The sequence below is a fragment of the Typopeltis vanoorti genome, chromosome 9, assembly GCF_054136105.1.
Source record: "Typopeltis vanoorti isolate ZY-2024b chromosome 9, IOZ_Tvanoo_1.0, whole genome shotgun sequence".
Taxonomy (NCBI): domain Eukaryota; kingdom Metazoa; phylum Arthropoda; class Arachnida; order Uropygi; family Thelyphonidae; genus Typopeltis; species Typopeltis vanoorti.
This window is the reverse complement of record NC_143557.1, coordinates 50,155,475-50,176,038: the sequence shown is the minus strand read 5'-3', so window position 1 is coordinate 50,176,038 and position 20,564 is coordinate 50,155,475. Positions and strand designations below refer to the sequence as shown.

The 20,564-nt window shown below is 36.5% G+C and overlaps 1 protein-coding gene across 5 annotated transcripts in view; it reads left to right on the top strand.

Moving 5' to 3' along the window:
• The window catches only part of LOC150103030 (uncharacterized), a 458,183-nt gene that overhangs the window by 226,339 nt on the left and 211,280 nt on the right, over positions 1 to 20,564 (top strand). For all 5 annotated transcript variants that reach the window (XM_090398173.1, XM_090398177.1, XM_090398174.1 and 2 more), the window contains one exon: positions 8,724 to 8,765. In XM_090398173.1, coding sequence (XP_090254299.1) covers positions 8,724 to 8,765 — 42 coding nt within the window. The remainder of the gene's footprint in view (positions 1 to 8,723; positions 8,766 to 20,564) is intronic.

Here is a 20,564-nt window from a genome sequence, read left to right as displayed (position 1 = left end):
TGTAAGCACGCTCTTATTTTAGTAATATGCTAGCCTTTTTTTAATAAAGTTAGAAGAGCAGTTGATGAGGGAAAGTCATATGAAGTTGCATCACATGGGTTTGGATGTCAAGTTGGTCAATTGTATTCAAGATTGACTGTCCAATAGGTATCAGAGAGTTGTGTATGGTGGGGAAGTATCAAGGAGGTAGAAGGTTGCAAGTGGGGTCCCACATCGCTCAATACTGGGACATATTGTTTAACCTTTATATCAATGACATTGTCAGTGGATTGCAGGGGGATATTCATTTGTTTGCAGATGATGTGAAGCTGGGAAAGGTTATTAGTAATAGTGCAGTTGTGGTAGCCCTGCAAGAGGATTTGAATAAACTAGATAGATGGGCAAATGAATGGACGTGTCAGTTTAATGCAGCAAAATGTAAGGTCTTGAGGTTTGGGACACATCAGTTAGACACTTCATACTCTGTTGGAGGAGTCGTATGGAGGAAGTAGGAGAGACAAGAGGTCTGGGGTTGATGATTGATAGAAACTTGAAATTCAGGGGACATATTGCAAGGTGGGTGAAGATAACACAGAGGATTGCTGCAATACAAAAGAGTTATCATTCCGTTGTATAAGACTCTGATCAGAAAACACTTAGACTATCATTCTCAAATTTGGTCCTCAGGATTTGAAGGGGATAAATTAACTGTGGAAAGGGTACAGAGGCAGATAACAAAGATGGTTTCAGGACTGTACAATATTAGTTATGAGGATCGGCTGAGGGAATGCAGAGTTTGGTAGATAGAAGGAGAGGTGATATGATTGAGACTTAAACTGGTGAGAGGCAGTTGCAGGGTTGACACTAGGGGAGTTCTTTCGTTTGGTGAAACAGCGGGAGAGGAGTGATGAGGAGGGTCCATCCCTGGAATTTACAAGAGGATGAGGAGTGGTTTCTTTGCATGGAAGGTGATTGAACCTTAAAAATGCATTGCCTGTTAGAGTAGTGAGAGTGAGATAGGTCAATGAGTTCAAGGAATGGTATGATAGACATTGTGTTTCCTAGGAAGAACCTCCTGCGATGAGTCTTTTGACTCCATGGAAGCCTGAATCATAATAATAATAGATTTTTCTCTGAATGGATTCCCTTTGGACATGTTAAGTGAAGGTAGTGTGAATGAATTCAACAAAAGATACGACAGCTGATTCAGGTTGTGGCCTACCTCAATGAATCCCAGACTCTGTAGGTTTTTCTTAATAATTATAATAACTCTATACATACATGCAACAGTCATGCCAAATATGCTGTAGTCCGCTTCATGCATTTTAACTAATGTCCATTTGAGTGGACATTAGTTAAAATGCTTCCATCATCCGACTGCTAGATTATGCACAAGACAAACTCAATGTTTAATGCGCAGTTGAGATCATATACATGTTTAAAACCTAAGGACGAACACTATTTCTGAATACTACATCTGCAAATGCAGATGAATCAGCTTTTGGCAATTTGTATAACTGACAATTTTGAGTAGAAAGTGAGACACACATTCAAATTTTTGAATCACGTGCAAAGGTGGCACGTGATAGCATTCAACAGGATAAAAGCAAAAGGCTGTGCTAAGCAAATTGTGCCTGAAGCTCTTTTTGTGAAGGAATACATTTGCTAACTTGTATGTCTTGTAATGTCTTAAAGACATTACTAGATGATTTCACATGGGGAAGAATTATTGGAAAGCTTGAAGAATGCCACAGAATTACTGATATTGCCAGAAAGTTTGGAATCTCGTGTAGTGTTGTATCCAGGCTCTGGGAAGAATTTCAAACTAATGGAATCTGATCTAGACATTTGCTATGAGGTTTCCCCTCACTCTGTCATGGAGCACAAGGGGGATTTTTGGTTATAAGAGCAAAACATAATTGACCTACCATGGCAGGTTACATATATAAAAAGCAATGAAAGTACACAACACTCAGAAAATCATATCTGGTTTATCAACATCTTCTTCTTCTTCCTAACATGGAATTTAGGCCAAGTGGCCTGTTCCGGTCTCATGCCATCTCTTTCTTGGTCTTCTGATTCTTCTTTTTCCACTTATTTTGTATCTGTATAATATTTTTGGTAGTCTGCTGTTGTCCATTCGATTTAAATGTTCTAGCCATTTTTGTTTATACTGTTTTATCTTGTAATTAATTGGTTTTATTTTCAGGGATTGTAAGATTTCTTCATTTGTTTTGTGGTCCTACTTGGTATATCCAGCTGTTTTTCTGAGGAACTTCATTTCTGCTGTTTTGAATTCGTTTTTCATCTTTCCTTTTCATGGTCCATGTTTCGCTTCCATATAGTAGAGTTAGTTTTGACAAGATATTATATAGTCTGATTCTAGTGTTTTTTTGTATTAGGGATGGCTTAAATATATTATTTATTATACCATTTACTTTGACAAAGTTTGATATTTTAGTGTCTATGTCTTTTTCTTCTTCATATGATAGATCACATCCCAAGTATCTGAAAGTATTTACTTGTTCTAGTATTTTATTATCTATCACTATTTTGCTTCTTATCGAGTTTTCTCCTTTGAATGCCATTATTTTTGTTTTTTCTTTAGATATTGCTTTGAGATATCATTTAATGATTTTAATGATCTCTGTAAGTCATCTTCTGATGTAGCTAATACTATTTGATCATCTGCAAATAGTAGCGTATCTATCTTCATTTGCAGGGTCATTTGTATACCAAATGGGTTATGCTGTTTTCAGATTGTTAATATTTCATTTATATATATATTGAAAAGCAGAGGTGAAAGGTTACATCCTTGTCATACTCCTCATGATATATCTTTCCATTCTGAGATGTGTTCTAATTTAACTGCTATTTTATTTCCTGTATATATTTCTTGAATAGATTGTAAAAGTTGGTTTGGTATGTTTAAATCAGTTAATATTTTAAACAATTTTTGTCTACTAATTTTGTCAAAGGCTTTTTCATAATCAATAAAGGCCACGTGTGTTTCTTTTTGAAATTCTCTTCTCTTTTCTATTAATAATTTTAAAGTAAAAATTGGATCTATGCAGGGTCGGCCTTTTCGGAAACCATTTTGTTCTAGTATGTCTTCTACATTGCTGCTTAGTTTCTCTTTTAATATTCCTGCATATATTTTATATTATTATTATTATTATTATTATTATTATTATTCCGGGCAACTCCAAGGAGTCGACAGACTCATCGAGGGAGACCCTAACATCATGTCAAGAACAACTATTCGACATTCACACAATATCTATCATACCTCGCCTTGAACTCGTTCACGGCGAGGTATGATAGATACCTCGGTATGATAGTATGATAGCACCCACAACAGACTCTGGCAGCTTATTCCACTCATTCACTACTCTCCAAGTAAAAAACCTAGCTCTAACACCCCTGCTAACCACATTCTTGCCCAGCTTCCATGTATGGATATCCTGAATATCTGAATATCTGAATATCCTGTATTCAGCAGGCTAATTCCCTTATAATTATTGCAATTGTCTTTATTTCCTTTTTTATAGATTGGGATAACCAGTGCTTTTTTCCAAGAGGTAGGGGTTTTTCCTGACATCCAAACCATATTAAAAAATTTCAGAAGTCTTTCATTAAATTTTTCACCCGCATTTTTATATAGTTCTATATTTATATTGTCTTCTCCTGGTGTTTTCCTATTTTTCATCTTCTTTATTATATTTTTCAGTTCTAACATTGTGATATTTTCTATTAGGTCATTCTTTGTCTTATAAAATTTTATTTCATTGTGCTCATCTGTCCAGAGATTTTGGAAATGGGTCACCCATTTTTCTAAATCTATTGTTTATATTTCTAGTTCTGTTACGAAATTGTTCCATCTTTCTCTATGTTTTTTCCTTACTTCTCGTTTTGCAATTGCACTATTTCTTTTATACTCTATTTCTGCTTCTATTGTTTTGGATTTTAGCCATTTCTGGTAACTGTCCTTTTTGGTTTTTATTATATTTTCTATTTCTTTGTTTCAGTCTCGTAGTCCTCTTTTTCTAATCCATTTGTGCTTTATTCCTAAGGTTTCTGTTGCTTTTTTTGTGAGAATTTGTTTCAAATTTTCCCATTCATCTTCTATGTCCTTGATTCATGTGCGGTTTCTGTTTTTAAGTTTGTGCATTTTTGATATTGTTGTCTAACTTGAGGGTCCTGTAATGAAGAAATTTTGTAGCTTGGCTGGTAAGAATTTTCAATTCTATGTGTTTTTAGCCACTTTGGTTGAAAATGAATTTTTGCTGATACCATATAATGATCAGAGTTTAATTCAAAGCCTCGATATGCTCTTATGCCTAAAATTAACTCTGCTAATTTAAAATTTGTGATAATGTAGTCAATTACTGATTTGTATCCTCTGGCTGACCAAGTATATTTATGTATTTCCTTGTGTTTAAACATTGAATTCATTATTCTCATATTATTATAAATGACAAAATCGCGCAATCTGCAACCATTTTGATTACATGTATCTTCGCCAAATTTACCTATGTTTGTTTTGTATTTTTTGTTTCCTATTCTGGCATTTAAATCTCCTGCTAGCAGTAAATAGTCAGTTTTGTTTGTTTTATCTATGGCATTCTGTAATTCTTTATAAAATATATTACTGTTTTCTTCTTTTTCCTCTTTTGGTGCATATGCACCAATTATTGTTATGTGGCCTCTTAATGTCTTGAGTCTAATTTCTATTAGTCTTTCATTCAAATAGTTGTAATATATAATATTGTTCTTTAGGGATTTATGTACCATAATCATTATACTTGCTTTTGCTCTTTCTTCCTTTTTTTTTTTTACCCCACTGTAGATTTGTATATAGTTGTTTGTTTCTTTTGTACCTTTTTTTTTTTTTTTTTTTTGTTTCTGTTACTATGCATATCATTATGTTATATTGGTTTAGTTGTTTATCAAGTTCTTCTTTTTGTGCAATGCTTCTCACATTCCATGTTGCAATTTTCATTATGTGTTCCTTTTTCCAATTTCATTTACCGTTTCCTGGGTTGTGGTCTTTTCCCTGACAGTCCATCCTGTTTTTCTTTGCATGAAACTTGAAAGTATTTTGAATTTCCCCAGGGCAGGTTACTAACCTGTCGCTGGGTAAGTCCAATGGTAGGGCTGCTACCTAACGCCTCTGGACAGGCAGATCTAACAGCATTTACTCTGTTAGGGTGTTAAGGTTATACTGCCCATACTCGGTCACCAGTGCCTCGTTTGTACTTTTAGAACAGGATGGACCACAGGAAGGTGAGGTTGACATTTGAGTGTGAGAGGCTATGTATTGCACTTTACCACCCCTTCCACCCCAGTTTATCAACATAAATGCCTGAAATCTGAATAATTCTGTCACTAATGGTTCACTCTCCTAATCTTTCTTGGAACCCTGTGGTCTCTAGTCTTTGATCAAGTGCTTTATTTCTTACCCAGCTCTTGGATCCACAACTTAAAACTTGTTTATACACTTGTATATTGCTAGTTTTGTGTTTTAGCTAATTTCTCTCTTATTCCATATAAATTTATTCCAGTGGTTCTCACATATCAACTTTGCTTATTTTGTTCTCCATTTTGATATTTAACTTGCCATCTTCACTAAAAACTGTTGTACTAGTTTTGTACGCTCTCCATGCAGAAAACAGTTTATGTGTTTAGTGTTTCTGCCTATTTTCATAGTTTTGGTCTTTATCGCTGATTTTCATACTGCATTTCTTACAGCTGTTATTCAGTTTATTTAGAGAATCCTGGAGACTTGCACTAGATGTTTTCAGGAGTACAACGTTGTTTAATATCTCCATTTGCTTTATAAATGTGAACATAACTGTCTTTCATAATGTGAACCATGTAGATGATGAATTACCTCCTTATCTTACACCTAATTTTACAACAAGCCATCTTCCTGTATTTCCTCCAATTCTGACTGCTAATTTACAACTTAAGTATAGACTATGTATAGCTCTGTATAATGTTCCATTTTATCCCATATTACTGTAGTGTTTTGAAAAGCTTTTCTCTGACCACCTTGTCATATTCCTTTTCCAGATCTACAAAACTTAAATACAGATCCTTGTCATATTCCCATGATTTTTCAGTTATTTGTTATAAAGTGAAAATCTGATCTCGACAGCCTCTCTTTGGCCTGAACACATATTGCTCTTCTCCAAATTTATCTTCTCTAATCTTTCTCAACCTCTGTTCAATGCTTGCATAAATCTTGCATGGAACATCTAGTAGAGAAATTCCTCTGTAATTTTCACATTCAGCTTTATTCCCTTTTTTTATAGATGGGAACTATAAGAGCACTACTCCAATCATCTGGAATTTGACCTTCTGACAAGGTTATCTGAATTAGGCAGTGTAGCTAGTGCAAAACTTTTCTATCACCATAATTAAACATCTCTGGTTGAACATCTACTCTGGCTGCCTTTCTGCATTCTTGAAATTTTTATAGTATGGTTCTGTGATGCTTCTTTCGTCTAACAGTCTTTCAAAGTAATTACTCCAAACATCCTAGGATATTGTTATCTTCAGTTTTCATGTCAGCTTTGATTCCTTTTGATTTCAGTTTCATTATTTTTCAATAGCTTCAATTGAGAAATTGATGAATGTGCAGATAGTGGATGAGTTTAAGGACTGTTATGATAGATTTTGTGTTGATCTCCCACAATGAGTCTTTCGACTCCATGGAGGTCAGGAAAATAATTTTAATACTATGGTAGGGAAGGTAATTCTATTTACAATGTTTGTATGAGCTATTGAATGTGTGTTTGTATGTCTTTTTTAAATTTTTTTTTTTTAATGATAAACTCACATGCCTTTGAGTGAAAAAATCTGCCACTCTGAGGAGACTGGCTAAGTCATGATCAGTTTGAGATGCCTTTTCTCAAATTTGAACCCAGATAGAATTTGAATCCAGGTTTTTAACCAGTTATTTGGACTCACAGTTTGTGAGAAATGCTGTATGAGAGAGGAAATTGTAGAGAACAGGCAGATGGAATAAAAGTTCAGAAGGAAGAAGTTTAAGCTGAACATATTGTAAATGGATGTTGGTTAGAAAATAGATATTTTCTGGAACTTCATATTGAGTAGAACAATTATCAGAAATCAGCAATTTTGTTACCACTTTGAAAAGTAAACTGTAAATGATGTGAAATGATTGAGTAGTTTCTCATTATATTAATTTTTATTTTGTTATTTAGGGGGTCTCAAATATGATAGTTATAATGCATAAACAAGCAAAGAATTGATTTTTGATACCTTATGAGAGGACTTGGTGATATAATCAACTCTAGCCAGTAATATCATCTTAACAGATTTGTGTGTTTCTGTTTTAGTGAAATTTCAACCTGATAGATATGTCACTTGGAAATGTCACTTTTGGCAAGAGATAAGTTCATAGAAATTCAAATTTATAGTTTGCACTCCTGGATGAGCAGAATCCTATTCATGTGCTTCCATGCATTGTTTAAATTAGTTTGCGAAGAACAAATTAACCCACAGAAGTTCTCCTGAGGAAGAGGCGATCTCTTACCATCACAGGAAAGGAACAGTTAGTTTTTTTTAATCAATTCGACACACGAGAGGTTAGAAAACTCATAGTAAACTGATGTTTTTGTGGATAAGAAAAAAGAAAACTGCTGATATGTTTCTTCAAGAGCTGGGGGCTGTGTTTCTTGTATAAAACAGTGTGAAGAAGACTTTCGGAGAGGAGAGGAGAAGGGCAGGATATTGATTTGCTAGTTTCCAAGCTAGACCGTGAATTTATTTATCAGCAATTATAAATAATGTGTTTATAAAGAAAAGTGGTAGAGGATGGTAACTATTTCAGCAGATATTCTCTACATATTGGTGTTTAATGTTTCTTGGTGAAGCATATGCTAATGTACTTAAATTAGTGCCCTTTATGACGTGGCAGTTTTATTAGATAAGGAATGAAATTGGCAGCTAGATAGGTTGGTGCTTATTTCCAACTGACCTTTGTTTTTTGTTTGATAGTTTCTTAATCTGTTGAATTATATCAGCCTTGGGATGATTTATATCATTCTTTTTCTACTAGTTGAGCATATATAAAGGTACTTCTAAGTCAGAGTCTTATGGCGCAATAATATCTTGTAATGCAGTAATTTGTTATGTTGGAATAAAATTTCTAGCTGATGGAAGGGAGGCCATACTTCACAACTTTCACTTATATCTCTTTGTATTTTTGTTTTCTTAATTTGATAGATGATATGTATTAAGCTTTAATCTTGACATAAACTGATTATAAATTATAATCAAATGCTGTACAAACTGGGTATCTCTGAGTTGAGAAAAGATCGTCAACATTTTCATTTACACTGGAAATAATATGCATATTTTAGATGAAAATTATATGAAAATGATAGATTACATCTTTGCTATAATAATAGTTAGTAAACAATTTTGTACATTAATATGCAGCTTTTTTTGTTGTTGTTGATCATTTATTTTTAATTAAAAGATGTGGGATATATTCATAAACTTAGAGTATTATATATTCATATTAGTAAACTGCATTTTAAGAGCTGAAAATGAATTTAGAAAAGTCCTTTCCTTGCTTCCATAATATTAATAATATGAATTAGTTAATTATTTATTTATTGCATTTAGTTTTATCTGACAATTTATTTGTTACAAAACCATCTGAAGATAGTAATTATTTATATCATTACATTTGTTTTTGTATTAAGCAGATTGAGCCATCCACTCATGTGAATTTTGACAAGCTTGTTAAGGTATTTACATTTTTTATAGTTGAAAAACAATATTTATTTATATGAATATAGCATGATATGTGTGTATTCTAAATATTTTCAAAATGATTTCCTGTGAAATCATTCCATGATTATATATATTTTCTATTTATACCAGCCACTGAATTGGATAATTTTATGCAGATGTATGTAAATATCACTTTCAGTGGATATGCAAAATACTTGGTCACATGTTCTAGGCCAGTGGTTCTTAACCTTTTAGTAGTCATTGCCCGCTATTCATTCATTCATCTTCATGGCCCACCTTTCCTAACTGAGTTGTGTGTGTGGGGGGGGGGGGGGGGGAAGCAGCTGCAAGAGGAACTTCCAATGGTCACGATCCTCTGCCACCAAGTTCTGGTGGGACTCCCAAACATGTCCACCCAAGGTTTTGGATATAATCTATCCAGCGAGTCCTTGGCCTTCCACATGGCCTCCCACCCTTGGCTTGGCAAAGAGGACCTGCTGGGGGAGCGCCCTCTTGTGGCATTCTGACCAGGTGTCCATATCAACGTAACTGTGATCTCTCAACACAGAGAAGGAATGGTTGAGCATTGAGGGTTTCCCGAACTGCAGAGCTTCTGACTCTGTCGAGTCTTCTCAGCCCTGCAACCCCTCGAAGGAACGTCATTTCAGTCGCTTGGATTCGTGTCCGCATTCTTTCGGTCATTACCCAACTCTCGTGACCTTAGGTGAGGATGGGGACATAGACTGTATTGAAGATAGCCAGCATTGCCTTCTGGCTTAACTCCCTCTTCAATGCTACCGAATGGCCAAGCTCTCGCAATATTGCACTTGCTGAGTCAATCCGAGTATTTAGCTCTTCGTCCCACTTTCCATCACTTGTGAATATGGACCCAAGGTATTTAGACTTCTCTACCTGCCTCAGTGCGACTCCACTCACATGTAGCGTGCACTGGGATGGTTGTCTTGAGACCACAAATGTTTCAGTTTGGGCCACACTGATCTTCATTCCGGCTTCTGCACAAACAGATTCAAACCTATCCAGGGTCCACTGGAGGTCATCTGTGGAAGAGCTAGGCAGAACTAGGTCATCTGCAAAAAGCAGATGTTCAATGCTACATCTTCCAATTCTGACACACTCACTACCTCAGCTGTGGCTATCAATCTAGTCTATAAATATTATGAAAAGGAGGGGGTGATAGAACACACCCTTGGCAGAGGCCAATGGAGACTGTGAAAGGTTCAGACTTCGTGCTGTTTACCCTGACACAAAACTCCAGGCATTCATACAGGGACTTGATGGCAGCTAATAGTTGGCCATCTACTCCATACTCCTGTACTACTTGTCATTCCGAGGAACCCGGTCATATGCCTTCTCCAAGTCCACAAAATGTGTAGAGTGTATTGACATATTCCCCAGATTTCTCAAAGACTTGCTTTAAAGTGAAGATTTGGTCAGTTGTGCTTCTACCAGGACGAAAGCCAAATTGTTGTTCCTGGACTAGAACTTTGACTCAACTATGCTCCTGCACCTTCTTTCCAAGCACCTAGCATATATTTTCCCAGGCAAGCTGAGCAGAGAGATGCCACAATGGTTGCTGCAATCTCTCTGGTCTCCCTTCTTGAAGATCTATTATGCCTGTCTGCCATTGCTTTGGTGCTCGCCCAGATATCCAAGCAGCCTGACACACTCAAGTCAGTCAGAGAACCCCTGTCTCGATTTAAGGCTTTTAGCATTTCGGGCCTAATTTCAGCCTTGCCCGATTTTAGCGATTTTGTTTGCTAAATGGACCTCTTCTGCTGTGAGACTAGTCATCGCCCCGATCTGCACCTCTTGGATGGCCACAACTGCTCGGCCACCTGGGTTAAGAAGGCTCTCAAAGTATTCCCTCCATCTGTGGAGGATATCATTCTCGGTTGTTAAAAGTGTACCATCAGAGACCTTAGTTGCCCTTGCTTTGCACGATTTCCTCCCTCGAAGGCGGCAGATGGTCTCCAGAATACTTTGTTTGCATTTGCATAGGATGAGTCTAATCTTTCTCTAAAGGATTCCAAGCCTTCTGCTTTGCTTTCTTTACTGCCTCAGCAGCAGCTTTTCGCGCCTCAGTGTACCGGAAACGCATCTCAGGTGACCTGACCCTAAGCCATGTTAGGTAGGCCTCCTTTTTTGCCCGGACTGTTTTTTGGACCTCTTGGTTCCACTGAGGTGTCCTTTTCTCACTGCCCGTTGCCACACCATGAGTGCAGAGGCAGTGACAGCTGTTCTGAACAGCTCCCACTCCTCAACATCTGCAGTATGCTTGGGAATCTCTTTGAACCTGGAGGAAATGTCATCTGCAAAATTCTTCCTCACAGCCTCATTTTCCAGTGCGTCTCATTTCACTCGGTATAGCTGCTTAGGGCTACCAGCTTTGATGGTAGCATCTGGTTTCTGAAGCCATAGAGAGCAGACAACAAGGTGGTGGTTAGTTGACAGTTCTACCCCTCTCCTCACACGTCCAGCACTGAGGAAAATAGGTCTGCTGAGACTATAAAGAAGTCAATCAGAGACCTTCGTTCAAGTGTATCCCTGTACCAGTTATACTTATGGACTTACTGAAAGAAGGTATTCATTATGGATAAGCTGTTAGTACAGCAGAAGTCCAATAATTTCAATCCATTCGCGTTAAGGTCATGATGTCCATTCCTCCCAACCACACCTTTCCATGTCTGGTCATTTGTTCCAACATGTGCATTGAAGTCACCCATTAGCAGGACTGATTCCTTATGTTGGAGGTTTAATGGATTTTTTACAACACTCAAAAAGAATTAAATTAGAATTTAATACTTCCTATATTTCGTCCTAGTCACTAGGACATCTACGGGGATTACAAAAACAATTAATGTAACATGCACACAAAAACTGACAATACTAAGCCCAACCACGTGGGTGACACTTAAAGTCCTATCTAGGTGGAGTGCCCTCTAAGGGCGGTAGTAGGTGGCCTGGAATGTAAGGTGGGACCTCTGGTGCTTCCCAAATCTTCGGAAGCTTAATGCAACCGTATTTGTTAAGATTTGGTTGGTTTCTGAGAGCTGCTGCTTCTAAGAAAAGTCTCTCTTTCTTGAATTTGCTGTGGTGGAGCATGGTGGTTTTCTTCCATGATACTCTGTGGGTGGTGTCCAAAACATGGTCAGCCAAGCCTGAATGGCCATAGTTGTGTTTAACGATGTACGACTTGTGTTCCTCCAGGTGGATGGATGCTGATCTGCCTGTCTGTCCAAAGTACGCAAGCTTACAGGAACAGGGTACTTTGTAAACTCCAGGCAGAGAGAGAAGAGGGAGCTGATCTTTCGTAGAACGGATAAGGGTAGCAAGTTTGCAGTAGGGCTTATATGCTGTGTGTAGGTTATACTTTTTTAGTATCTTGGCTATTTTTTCCGAAGTGCCTCGGATGTAGGGTATGGTGATGGCATTTTTAAAATCTTGTTGACGAGAGGGACGGGGAATGGGGGAGGAATTAATTATTTTTTTGATACTGTGTTCGCTGTAGCCATTGGAGAGGAAAGTTCTGTGTATGTGGTTTAGCTCAGTAGTGAGGGCGGTTCCGCTGGAACAAAGATTGTGGGCTCTCTTGGTAAGGGTTTTAATGATGCCATATTGTTGTGAAGGGTGGTGGTGGGAGAGTTTGTGAATGTATCTGCCTGTGTGTGTGAGTTTTCTGTATACAGTGAAGGCAAGTGTATCATTAGGCAGGCGTGTGACTAAGGTGTCTAGGAAGGGTAAACAATTGTTCTTTTCCTTTTCCATAGTAAACTGGATTCTTTGATGTAGGCTATTGAGATGACCGAGGAAGGAGTCTAACATGTCTGGGCCATGAGGCCAAATGGAGAATACATCATCTACATATCTTAGCCAGATAGAAGGTTTGAGTGGGGCTGAGTCTATGGCTTGTTTTTCGAAATCTTCCATATGGAAATTGGCAAGGGGGGGTGAGAGGGTGGAACCCATGGCGGTTCCTTCTATCTGCTTGTAGATTTTGTTATTCCAAGAGAAATACCCAGAGTTGATGGCAAAGGAAAAGAGATCTAAGATGGCAGAGGAGAAAACGTTTTCTAAGAGAGATAAAGTGTCAGTTAAGGGAATATTGGTAAACAAAGAGGAGATATCGAAGCTTACTAATATGTCTGTATTGTTCAAGGTTAAATTTTCTGTGAGGGCTTTAAAGTGGGTCGAGTTTTTTATATAGGAAGCTGAATTTCCGGTGAGGGGGGGACAGAGAGTTGGCCAACTGTTTAGACAGTCTGTAACAAGGTGCATTGGTGGCATCTACATCCACCTAGATAGGACTTTAGTGTCACCCACGTGGTTGGGCTTAGTATTGTAAGTTTTTGTGTGCATGTTACATTAATTGTTTTTGTAATCCCCGTAGATGTCCTAGTGACTAGGATGAAATATAGGAAGTATTAAATTCTAATTTAATTCTTTTTTGAGTGTTGTAAAAAATCCATTAATCCTCCAACATAATGTCCTCACAGCACTTAAGCCTCTACACAAGAACAGGACTGATTCCATGTCTGCCACCCTGTCAAAAGCAGCATCCACTTCCTCTAAGAAGACAGAGTATTCTGACTCAAGATTAGGTGCATAGGCTTGCATCACAGCCAAGTTTTGTTTTTTTATCTGGAACCTTAACACACGTACCCATCCCCCAATGGGATCTACTTAGCAACACAGTCTGACAACCGGAGCCTTGTCAGTTATTCCCACAGCCACCTGAGCAGACATTGTCAGTCTTCCACCCCTCATCCATGTCGGCAGTTCCAGAGCATCTCCTCTTGATCGAAGAAAGCCCGACTAAATCTAGTTGGTAGCGCTTGGCTTCCTCAACCAGTTTCTTCTCCTTCCTTGTCAGAGAGATGTTCCAGTTGCCTAAAGCCATAGTTTGGTGCTGTTGTCGTTGCCATTTCAGTCCTTTTGCAGAACCATTTCTGTGCACTGCCTCTAAACACCTCCCCAAACTATGGCCCCTAACTATCCTATAATATTTTTGCAGACTCCCTAGTTTGTAGTAACATAATAATAATAATAATTAAACTTTTTAAAAAAAATAATGGTTTCACTTACTGATTATAATGATAAAAAAATCAGAAAACAGAAATTTACTTTACTTCAATGTATTTTAATGACATCTCTGTTGTTGAATACTCTCTACTAATTTGTCTTTTCTTGCTTCAATTGCGTTACTCATTGCTATTCGCATGCAGGAGTCAATTCAGAGTCGTTTTTGTTGTTTCGTTTTAATATTTACCATTGTGGAAAATCCCTTTTCATGCAAATATGTAGAAACAAAAGGCAACAAATTTTGAATTGCAATGGGAGGAAACAGGTGCCTCAGGTTATGTATCCAAAATTGGACCAAACTTTTTTTCTTTACAAAGCTTTAACTAATGATTTGTTTCTAACCGTTATTGCATTAAGGGTCAAAACTGTATAATTGAGAGGAGACCTCCACATAGCCTTTAAAGGAATGCAAAGAACTATCCAGTGTTTCTCACCTGATTTCCATTCCTCATCTTCTTGTGGTGCACCCTTTTAGGTAGCATATCCAGGTAGATACTGAATGAACAAGGATAATATCGCAATACCCATATCGCACTAAACTAATGAAAAGCAATTGAAGAGGGTCAGTATTTGTAGGTGCTAAAGGGAGATCCAACACCACATTAAATAAAAGTTTCTAATTCAGTAGCCGTTATGTGTACAAATGCAGTAGATTCACTATATAACAAAAATGCTTGATTTAATACATTCATTATGTAAAATTTTCATAATGTGAACTGCTATTTTAAGGAAACAATAGAGAAGTCATTTCAAACCATTAGTATCCAGATATTTTTGAATAATTTATCATCATCATCATCATCATCAAATTCCTGACCTGTACCCTCAAGGGGTGTACAGGATATGATAGTACTACATGAAAAATTGACATCATTACTAACTTCCTATATATGATTTTCCTCCAAATAAATCTGTTACCTGTCAAGGCTCCAACATTATAAGATCTTATTATTCTGTCCTCTAAAAAGTCTTTATTGTATCAATCACTTATATCTTGGTCTTCCTCTGGGTCTTTTTGCTAATCTTTCCTCTCCCATTCTGTTTAAGTGACTAAACCACCTGATATTGCCTCTGCTAACACATTCCTGGATGCTAACAATGTCAAGTTCTTTCATAATAACTTTCCTTATTGATTCTGTTGTCTATTTCCATATTTAATTTACCATCTTCACTAAATATCATGCCTAAGTGACTGAAATCTTTTACTTGTTCTATAAGCACTCTATTCACAATGCAGTTGATATTTTCAATGCTTCTGCCTATTTTCATTGTCTTGTTTTTGCTGACCTTCATACCATATATTAAAAGTCATTCATTTTAGTCAGGGAATCATGCAGCGTCATAGTGGATTTATTTAGAAATATAACATCATCCATGAAGCAGAGAGTTCAGATTAACATCTCCAATTTTGATATCAGGTTTAATACCACTTTCCTTCATAATGTGATCCATATAAATAACGAATAACAGAGGGCATGATGTACCTCCTTGTCTGACACCAGATTTAACATTAAACCATCTTCCTGTACTTCCTTCAGTTCTAACTGCTAACTTACAACTCAAATAAAGACTAAGTATTGCTTGATATAATCCCCAACTGACACCATACAACTGTAGCATTTTGAATAGATTTTCTCTTGGAACCTTGACTTATGCCTTTTCCAGATCTACAAAACTTAATACATATCTTTGTTATATTTCCATGATTTCTCAACTATTTGTCATGAAGTGAAAATCTGATCCTGACAGCCTCTATTTTGCCTGAATCCAGCTTGTTCTTCACCAGGCTTCCCTTCCACAATCCTTCTTAACCGATTCTTATGTATACATGCATATATCTTACCATTAGCACTTATTAGGGAAATACTTCTATAATTCTCACATTCAGTTTTATTTCCATTTTTATATATGGGTACTATGAGAGCTCTACTCCAATCATCTTGAAATTAAATTTGCCACTCTCTCCATGCTTTCTGACCTATGCAGTGCAGCCAATGTAATACTTTCTACCTCCATACTTGAGTGTTTATGGTCGAATATCATCTACTCCAGCTGCCTTTCCACATTTCAGGCATTTGATGGTTTTTTATACTTCAAGTATGGATGTGTATTCCTGATTGCATGCCTGGTCAGTGTTTTTTTACCATACTTCAAGGATACCTTCATCTCCAGTTTTCATGTCACATTTATCATCTAATTCCCTTACAGTACTCTTTCCTCCATTTCTGAGCTTCTTCAACAACCTCCAGAATATCTTGCCACCTTCTTGAAATTTATTTTCTATAATCTTCTTTGACTTTTATTTAGCTTGTTTTACACAGTGTTTTTACATTTGTCTCTGTATTCTCTAAGAGCTCAAGCTGGATTATTTGCCAGGAACTTTCAAAATGCTTTCTTCTTTGCCTTCACTTCCTCTTTAACTTCCTGTGGCCACCATGGAGTTCTGATTTTTTTCTATCTTTGGAGACAACCTCACCACATGCCTCCCTGGATGAATCACTCAATGTTTTATTCATGGATTGCTACTGAATCTCCAAGGTTTAGTTGCTGTTCTCAAACTCTTTCATTTTTCTTCAATAATGTTTGTGTATTTTAGATTCAAAATTAAAATTTAAAATATAAATTCAATTTTATCCTGCTCAAGACTAAATGGTAATCACTTTCAATTTCAAATCTTCTGTACACTCTAATGTCCTCCACCAGGGAGAAGACATCATTATCAACAATAACATAGTCAATGAGACTTTTCTTATTCCTTGCCTCTTCTCTCCAAGTGAATTTGTGCACATTTTTATGTTGGAACATGGTGTTAGTAATAACCAGTCTATATCCTGAGCAGAAATCCCATAGCTATTTGCGATTATTATTAGCTTTGCTCTTTTCTCCAAATTTTCCCAAAATATTTTTGTATATCTGACAAATCTTTCCTACTCTGCTATTTAGATCCTCAACAAAGACCAACTTTTCATCTTTCATTGTATCAGTTGCTTTCTCTAATGCCTCATAAAATGACCCCCACTTCTACCTTAGTAGAACCTTCTGTGGAACCATAGGCTCAAATAAGTCTCATTGTCCAGTTCACCATTCTGGTATTTGCACACATCACTCTACTTGAAATTGCCTGCCATTCAAGAAAATTAGCCTCATATGTAGTATTGAATACTATGGCTACCCCTTCTTTTTCCTTGATTGTCATTGCCTGAATATAACATTTTGTATTTATTTCTCAGAAAGATCTCAACAGTTTTGTCTCTTTTTTTTTTTTTTTTGTTTTGTTTTGTTTCAGTCACCCCTATTGTGGAATAGAAGCTTTCAGTCACCCCTATTGTGTAGTAGGGCTTCAGCACTTTCTTTATATGAACGTTCATGTTTATATAAAGATCTATGTAAAAGTTTCGACTTTTCCCAATAGGCCAAATAGAGGCTCTCTGGCAGTACAGTAACAAGGGTATGAAGTGCCTGTGGCAAGTGTCTAACTTGCACCCCCCCCCACGAACCCAAAAATTTTAAAAAATTTAAATGTAACAAATTAAATTTTACTAAATGCAATATGTTAAATACTTACTATTAACCCCATCAAAATGAGTTGCAGTGTGTTGCAGAATTTGTGTGTCTAAAGTGGTATATTGTCGAAATTTATAAATACAATATAAAATAGCTGACTTTTATATCTATTTATTTATTTTTATTTTTTATGTTTTGCACCCCACACCTAGTTATGCCATGGCGGGCGCCTCTATCGCTATGCCCTCATTACGGCACTGCTTTCAGGATCAGATTTTCACTTTACGAGAGATAGTTGAGAAACCATGGAAATAGAACAAAGATCTGTATTTAAGACATTTTTATATAATGAAACCTGTGGTAAATTCATCACTAAAAAACAAGTGCTAAGCACAGTGATAAGGTTTAATACGTAAATATTTCATCCCAAGTATCTTGGGACATCCTCAGTGCAGTAATTCAAACAATACCAGGAATAACATACAGTTAGGGCCCATGATTACAATGGAATCTCAATATGTGTGCAGTAACGTGTTATAAAACTAAATTAAAATATAACTGAACAAAAAAAAAAAATAATAATAATAACATATATAATGAGACTATTTTACACAATTTTGTATGACAATTTCCCATACTTTAGCAATAGTAAGAATGTCATTGCGGTTTAAATTTGGTCTATGTAGTAGGGCTTCAGCACTTTCTTTATATAAACGTTCATGTTTATATAAAGATGTATGTAAAAGTTTTGACTTTTCCCAATGGATCCAATGGTTTGGGTTTTCAACTCCGTGATATGAGAGACCAGATTTCTGTGGTTTGAAAAGACAAATGTGGTCTTGATGTTCCAAGATGCATTTCTGAACAGATCTAGCTGTCTGTCCAAAGTAAGACAACTTGCAGGAGCATGGGATTTCATACATGTCAGATAACATCAGAGGTGAGAGTTTGTCCTTAGGACAAACTCTCACCTCTGATGTTACCTCTTACCTTATCTTACCTTACCTCTCACCTTACAAACCCATCAACCAGATCTATAACAAGTTATACATCTGGTTGATGGGTTTGTAAGTAGTGGCAAAATTGTATTTCTTCATAATTTTTGAAAGACGTTCTGAGATGTCTTTGACATAAGGTATGGGAATTCTATGGGCTTCTTCTTGTCTAGGTTGATGTTTGGGAAAGTGACTGATGATATTTTGATTTGTTTTAAGATTATATCTATTTAGTATATCTCTATTTTTGATTATTTCTAGTTCTTGGTCTAGAGATTTTTCAGAGGAGCAGAATTTAGTTCTATAACACGTTACTGCATGCATATTGAGATTCCATTGTAATCATTTGCCCAACTGTATGTTATTCCTAGTATTGTTTGATTACTGTACTGAGGATGTCCCAAGATACTTGGGATGAAATATTTACGTATTAAAATTTATCACTCCGGTTAGTATGTGTGTTTTTTAGTTATCTGTATTTAAGTTTGAAGATCTGGAAAAGGCATATGACAAGGTGCCAAGAGAAAGAGAAGCTATACTTAGTCTTTATTTAAGTTGTGAGTCAGTCAGCAGTTAGAATTGAAGGAAGTACAGGAAGATGGTTTAATGTTAAATCTGGTGTCAGACAAGGATGTACATTGTCCCCTCTGTTATTCATTATCTATATGGATCACATTATGAAGAAAGTGGTATTAAACCTGATATCAAAATTGGAGATTTTAACATCAGCTCTTTGCTTTATGTGGATGATGTTATACTTCTAAAGTAATATGCTGCAAGTCTTCAGCATTCCCTAACTAAAGTGAATAACTATTGTAATCGATATGGTATGAAGGCAGCATTAAAAAGTCAAAGACAATGAAAATAGGCAGAAACATTGAAAATATCAACTGCATTGTGAGTGGAGAAACTATAGAACAAGTAAAACATTTCAGCTATTTAGACACGATTTTTAGTGAACATGATAAATTAAATATGGAAATAGGCAACAGAATCAACAAAACTGGTATGGTAGGAAGTCAACTGAATAAATTTATATGGAATAAGAGAGAAATTAGCCAAAACACTAAATTAGCTGTATACAAGACTGTATTCAAGCTTTAACTTATGGTTCTGAGAGCTGGGTCAGAAGAAAAATACTTGACCAAAGACTGCAGATATGAGAGTTCTGAGGAAGATTAAGGGCATGAACAGATGGCATCAGTGGCAATATCATATTTAAAATGAGCATATTAGGAAAGAATTTGGCATTGTCAGCATCCAGAAATGTGTTAGCAGAGCTGATCTCAGGTGGTATGGTCACTTAAACAGAATGGGAGAGGTAAGATTAGCAAAACAAATGTTCTCTGCCAGGTTGGCAGGAAAAAAACCCAGAGGAAGACCAAGATATAGGTGGATTGATACAATAAAAAATGCCTTAGAAAAAAAAAAAAAAAAGATCTGATAATGTTGAAGTCGTGACAGCTAACAGTCTGATTTGGAGAAAAATTGTAGATAGGAAACTAGTAATGGTATAATTTTTCATGTAGTACTATCATATCCTGTACACACCTTTAGGGTATATGTAAGGAATTTGATGATGACGACCCCTATTATGTCAATCTTGTACTTATCCAATTCCTCAGCTAGCTCTATTTCTTTGCCATTCAGGCTTCTTGTGTTGATAGTACTGATCTTGAATTCAAGTGGTGTTGAGTTGGGGTGTGTTTTAGGATTTGTTCCAGTAGCTGACTTTTCGCTGTTTGCCCTGGTTCCTTCACGAAAATAAAAGGGGCCTCATTTAACTGGGTGACGCCCCATCCAGCCTGAAATTCTCTCATGTTGTACCATCATTTTATATTGTGATTTAAGCCAATAAGAATACAATTTGTTTGGCTAAATCCCAAATTGCCAACTCATCCTCGTTTGTTCATTATTCAAATAGATACTTAACAGTTATGTTGGAGGTTTAATGGATTTTTTACAACACTCAAAAAGAATTAAAATAGAATTTAATACTTCCTATATTTCGTCCTAGTCACTAGGACATCTACGGGGATTACAAAGACAATTAATGTAACATGCACACAAAAACTTACAATACTAAGCCCAACCACGTGGGTGACAATAAAGTCCTATCTAGGTGGAGCGCCCTCTAAGAGCAGTTGTAGGTGGCCTGGAATGTAAGGTGGGACCTCTGGTGATGACCGTTTCCCAAATCTTCGGAAGCTTAAT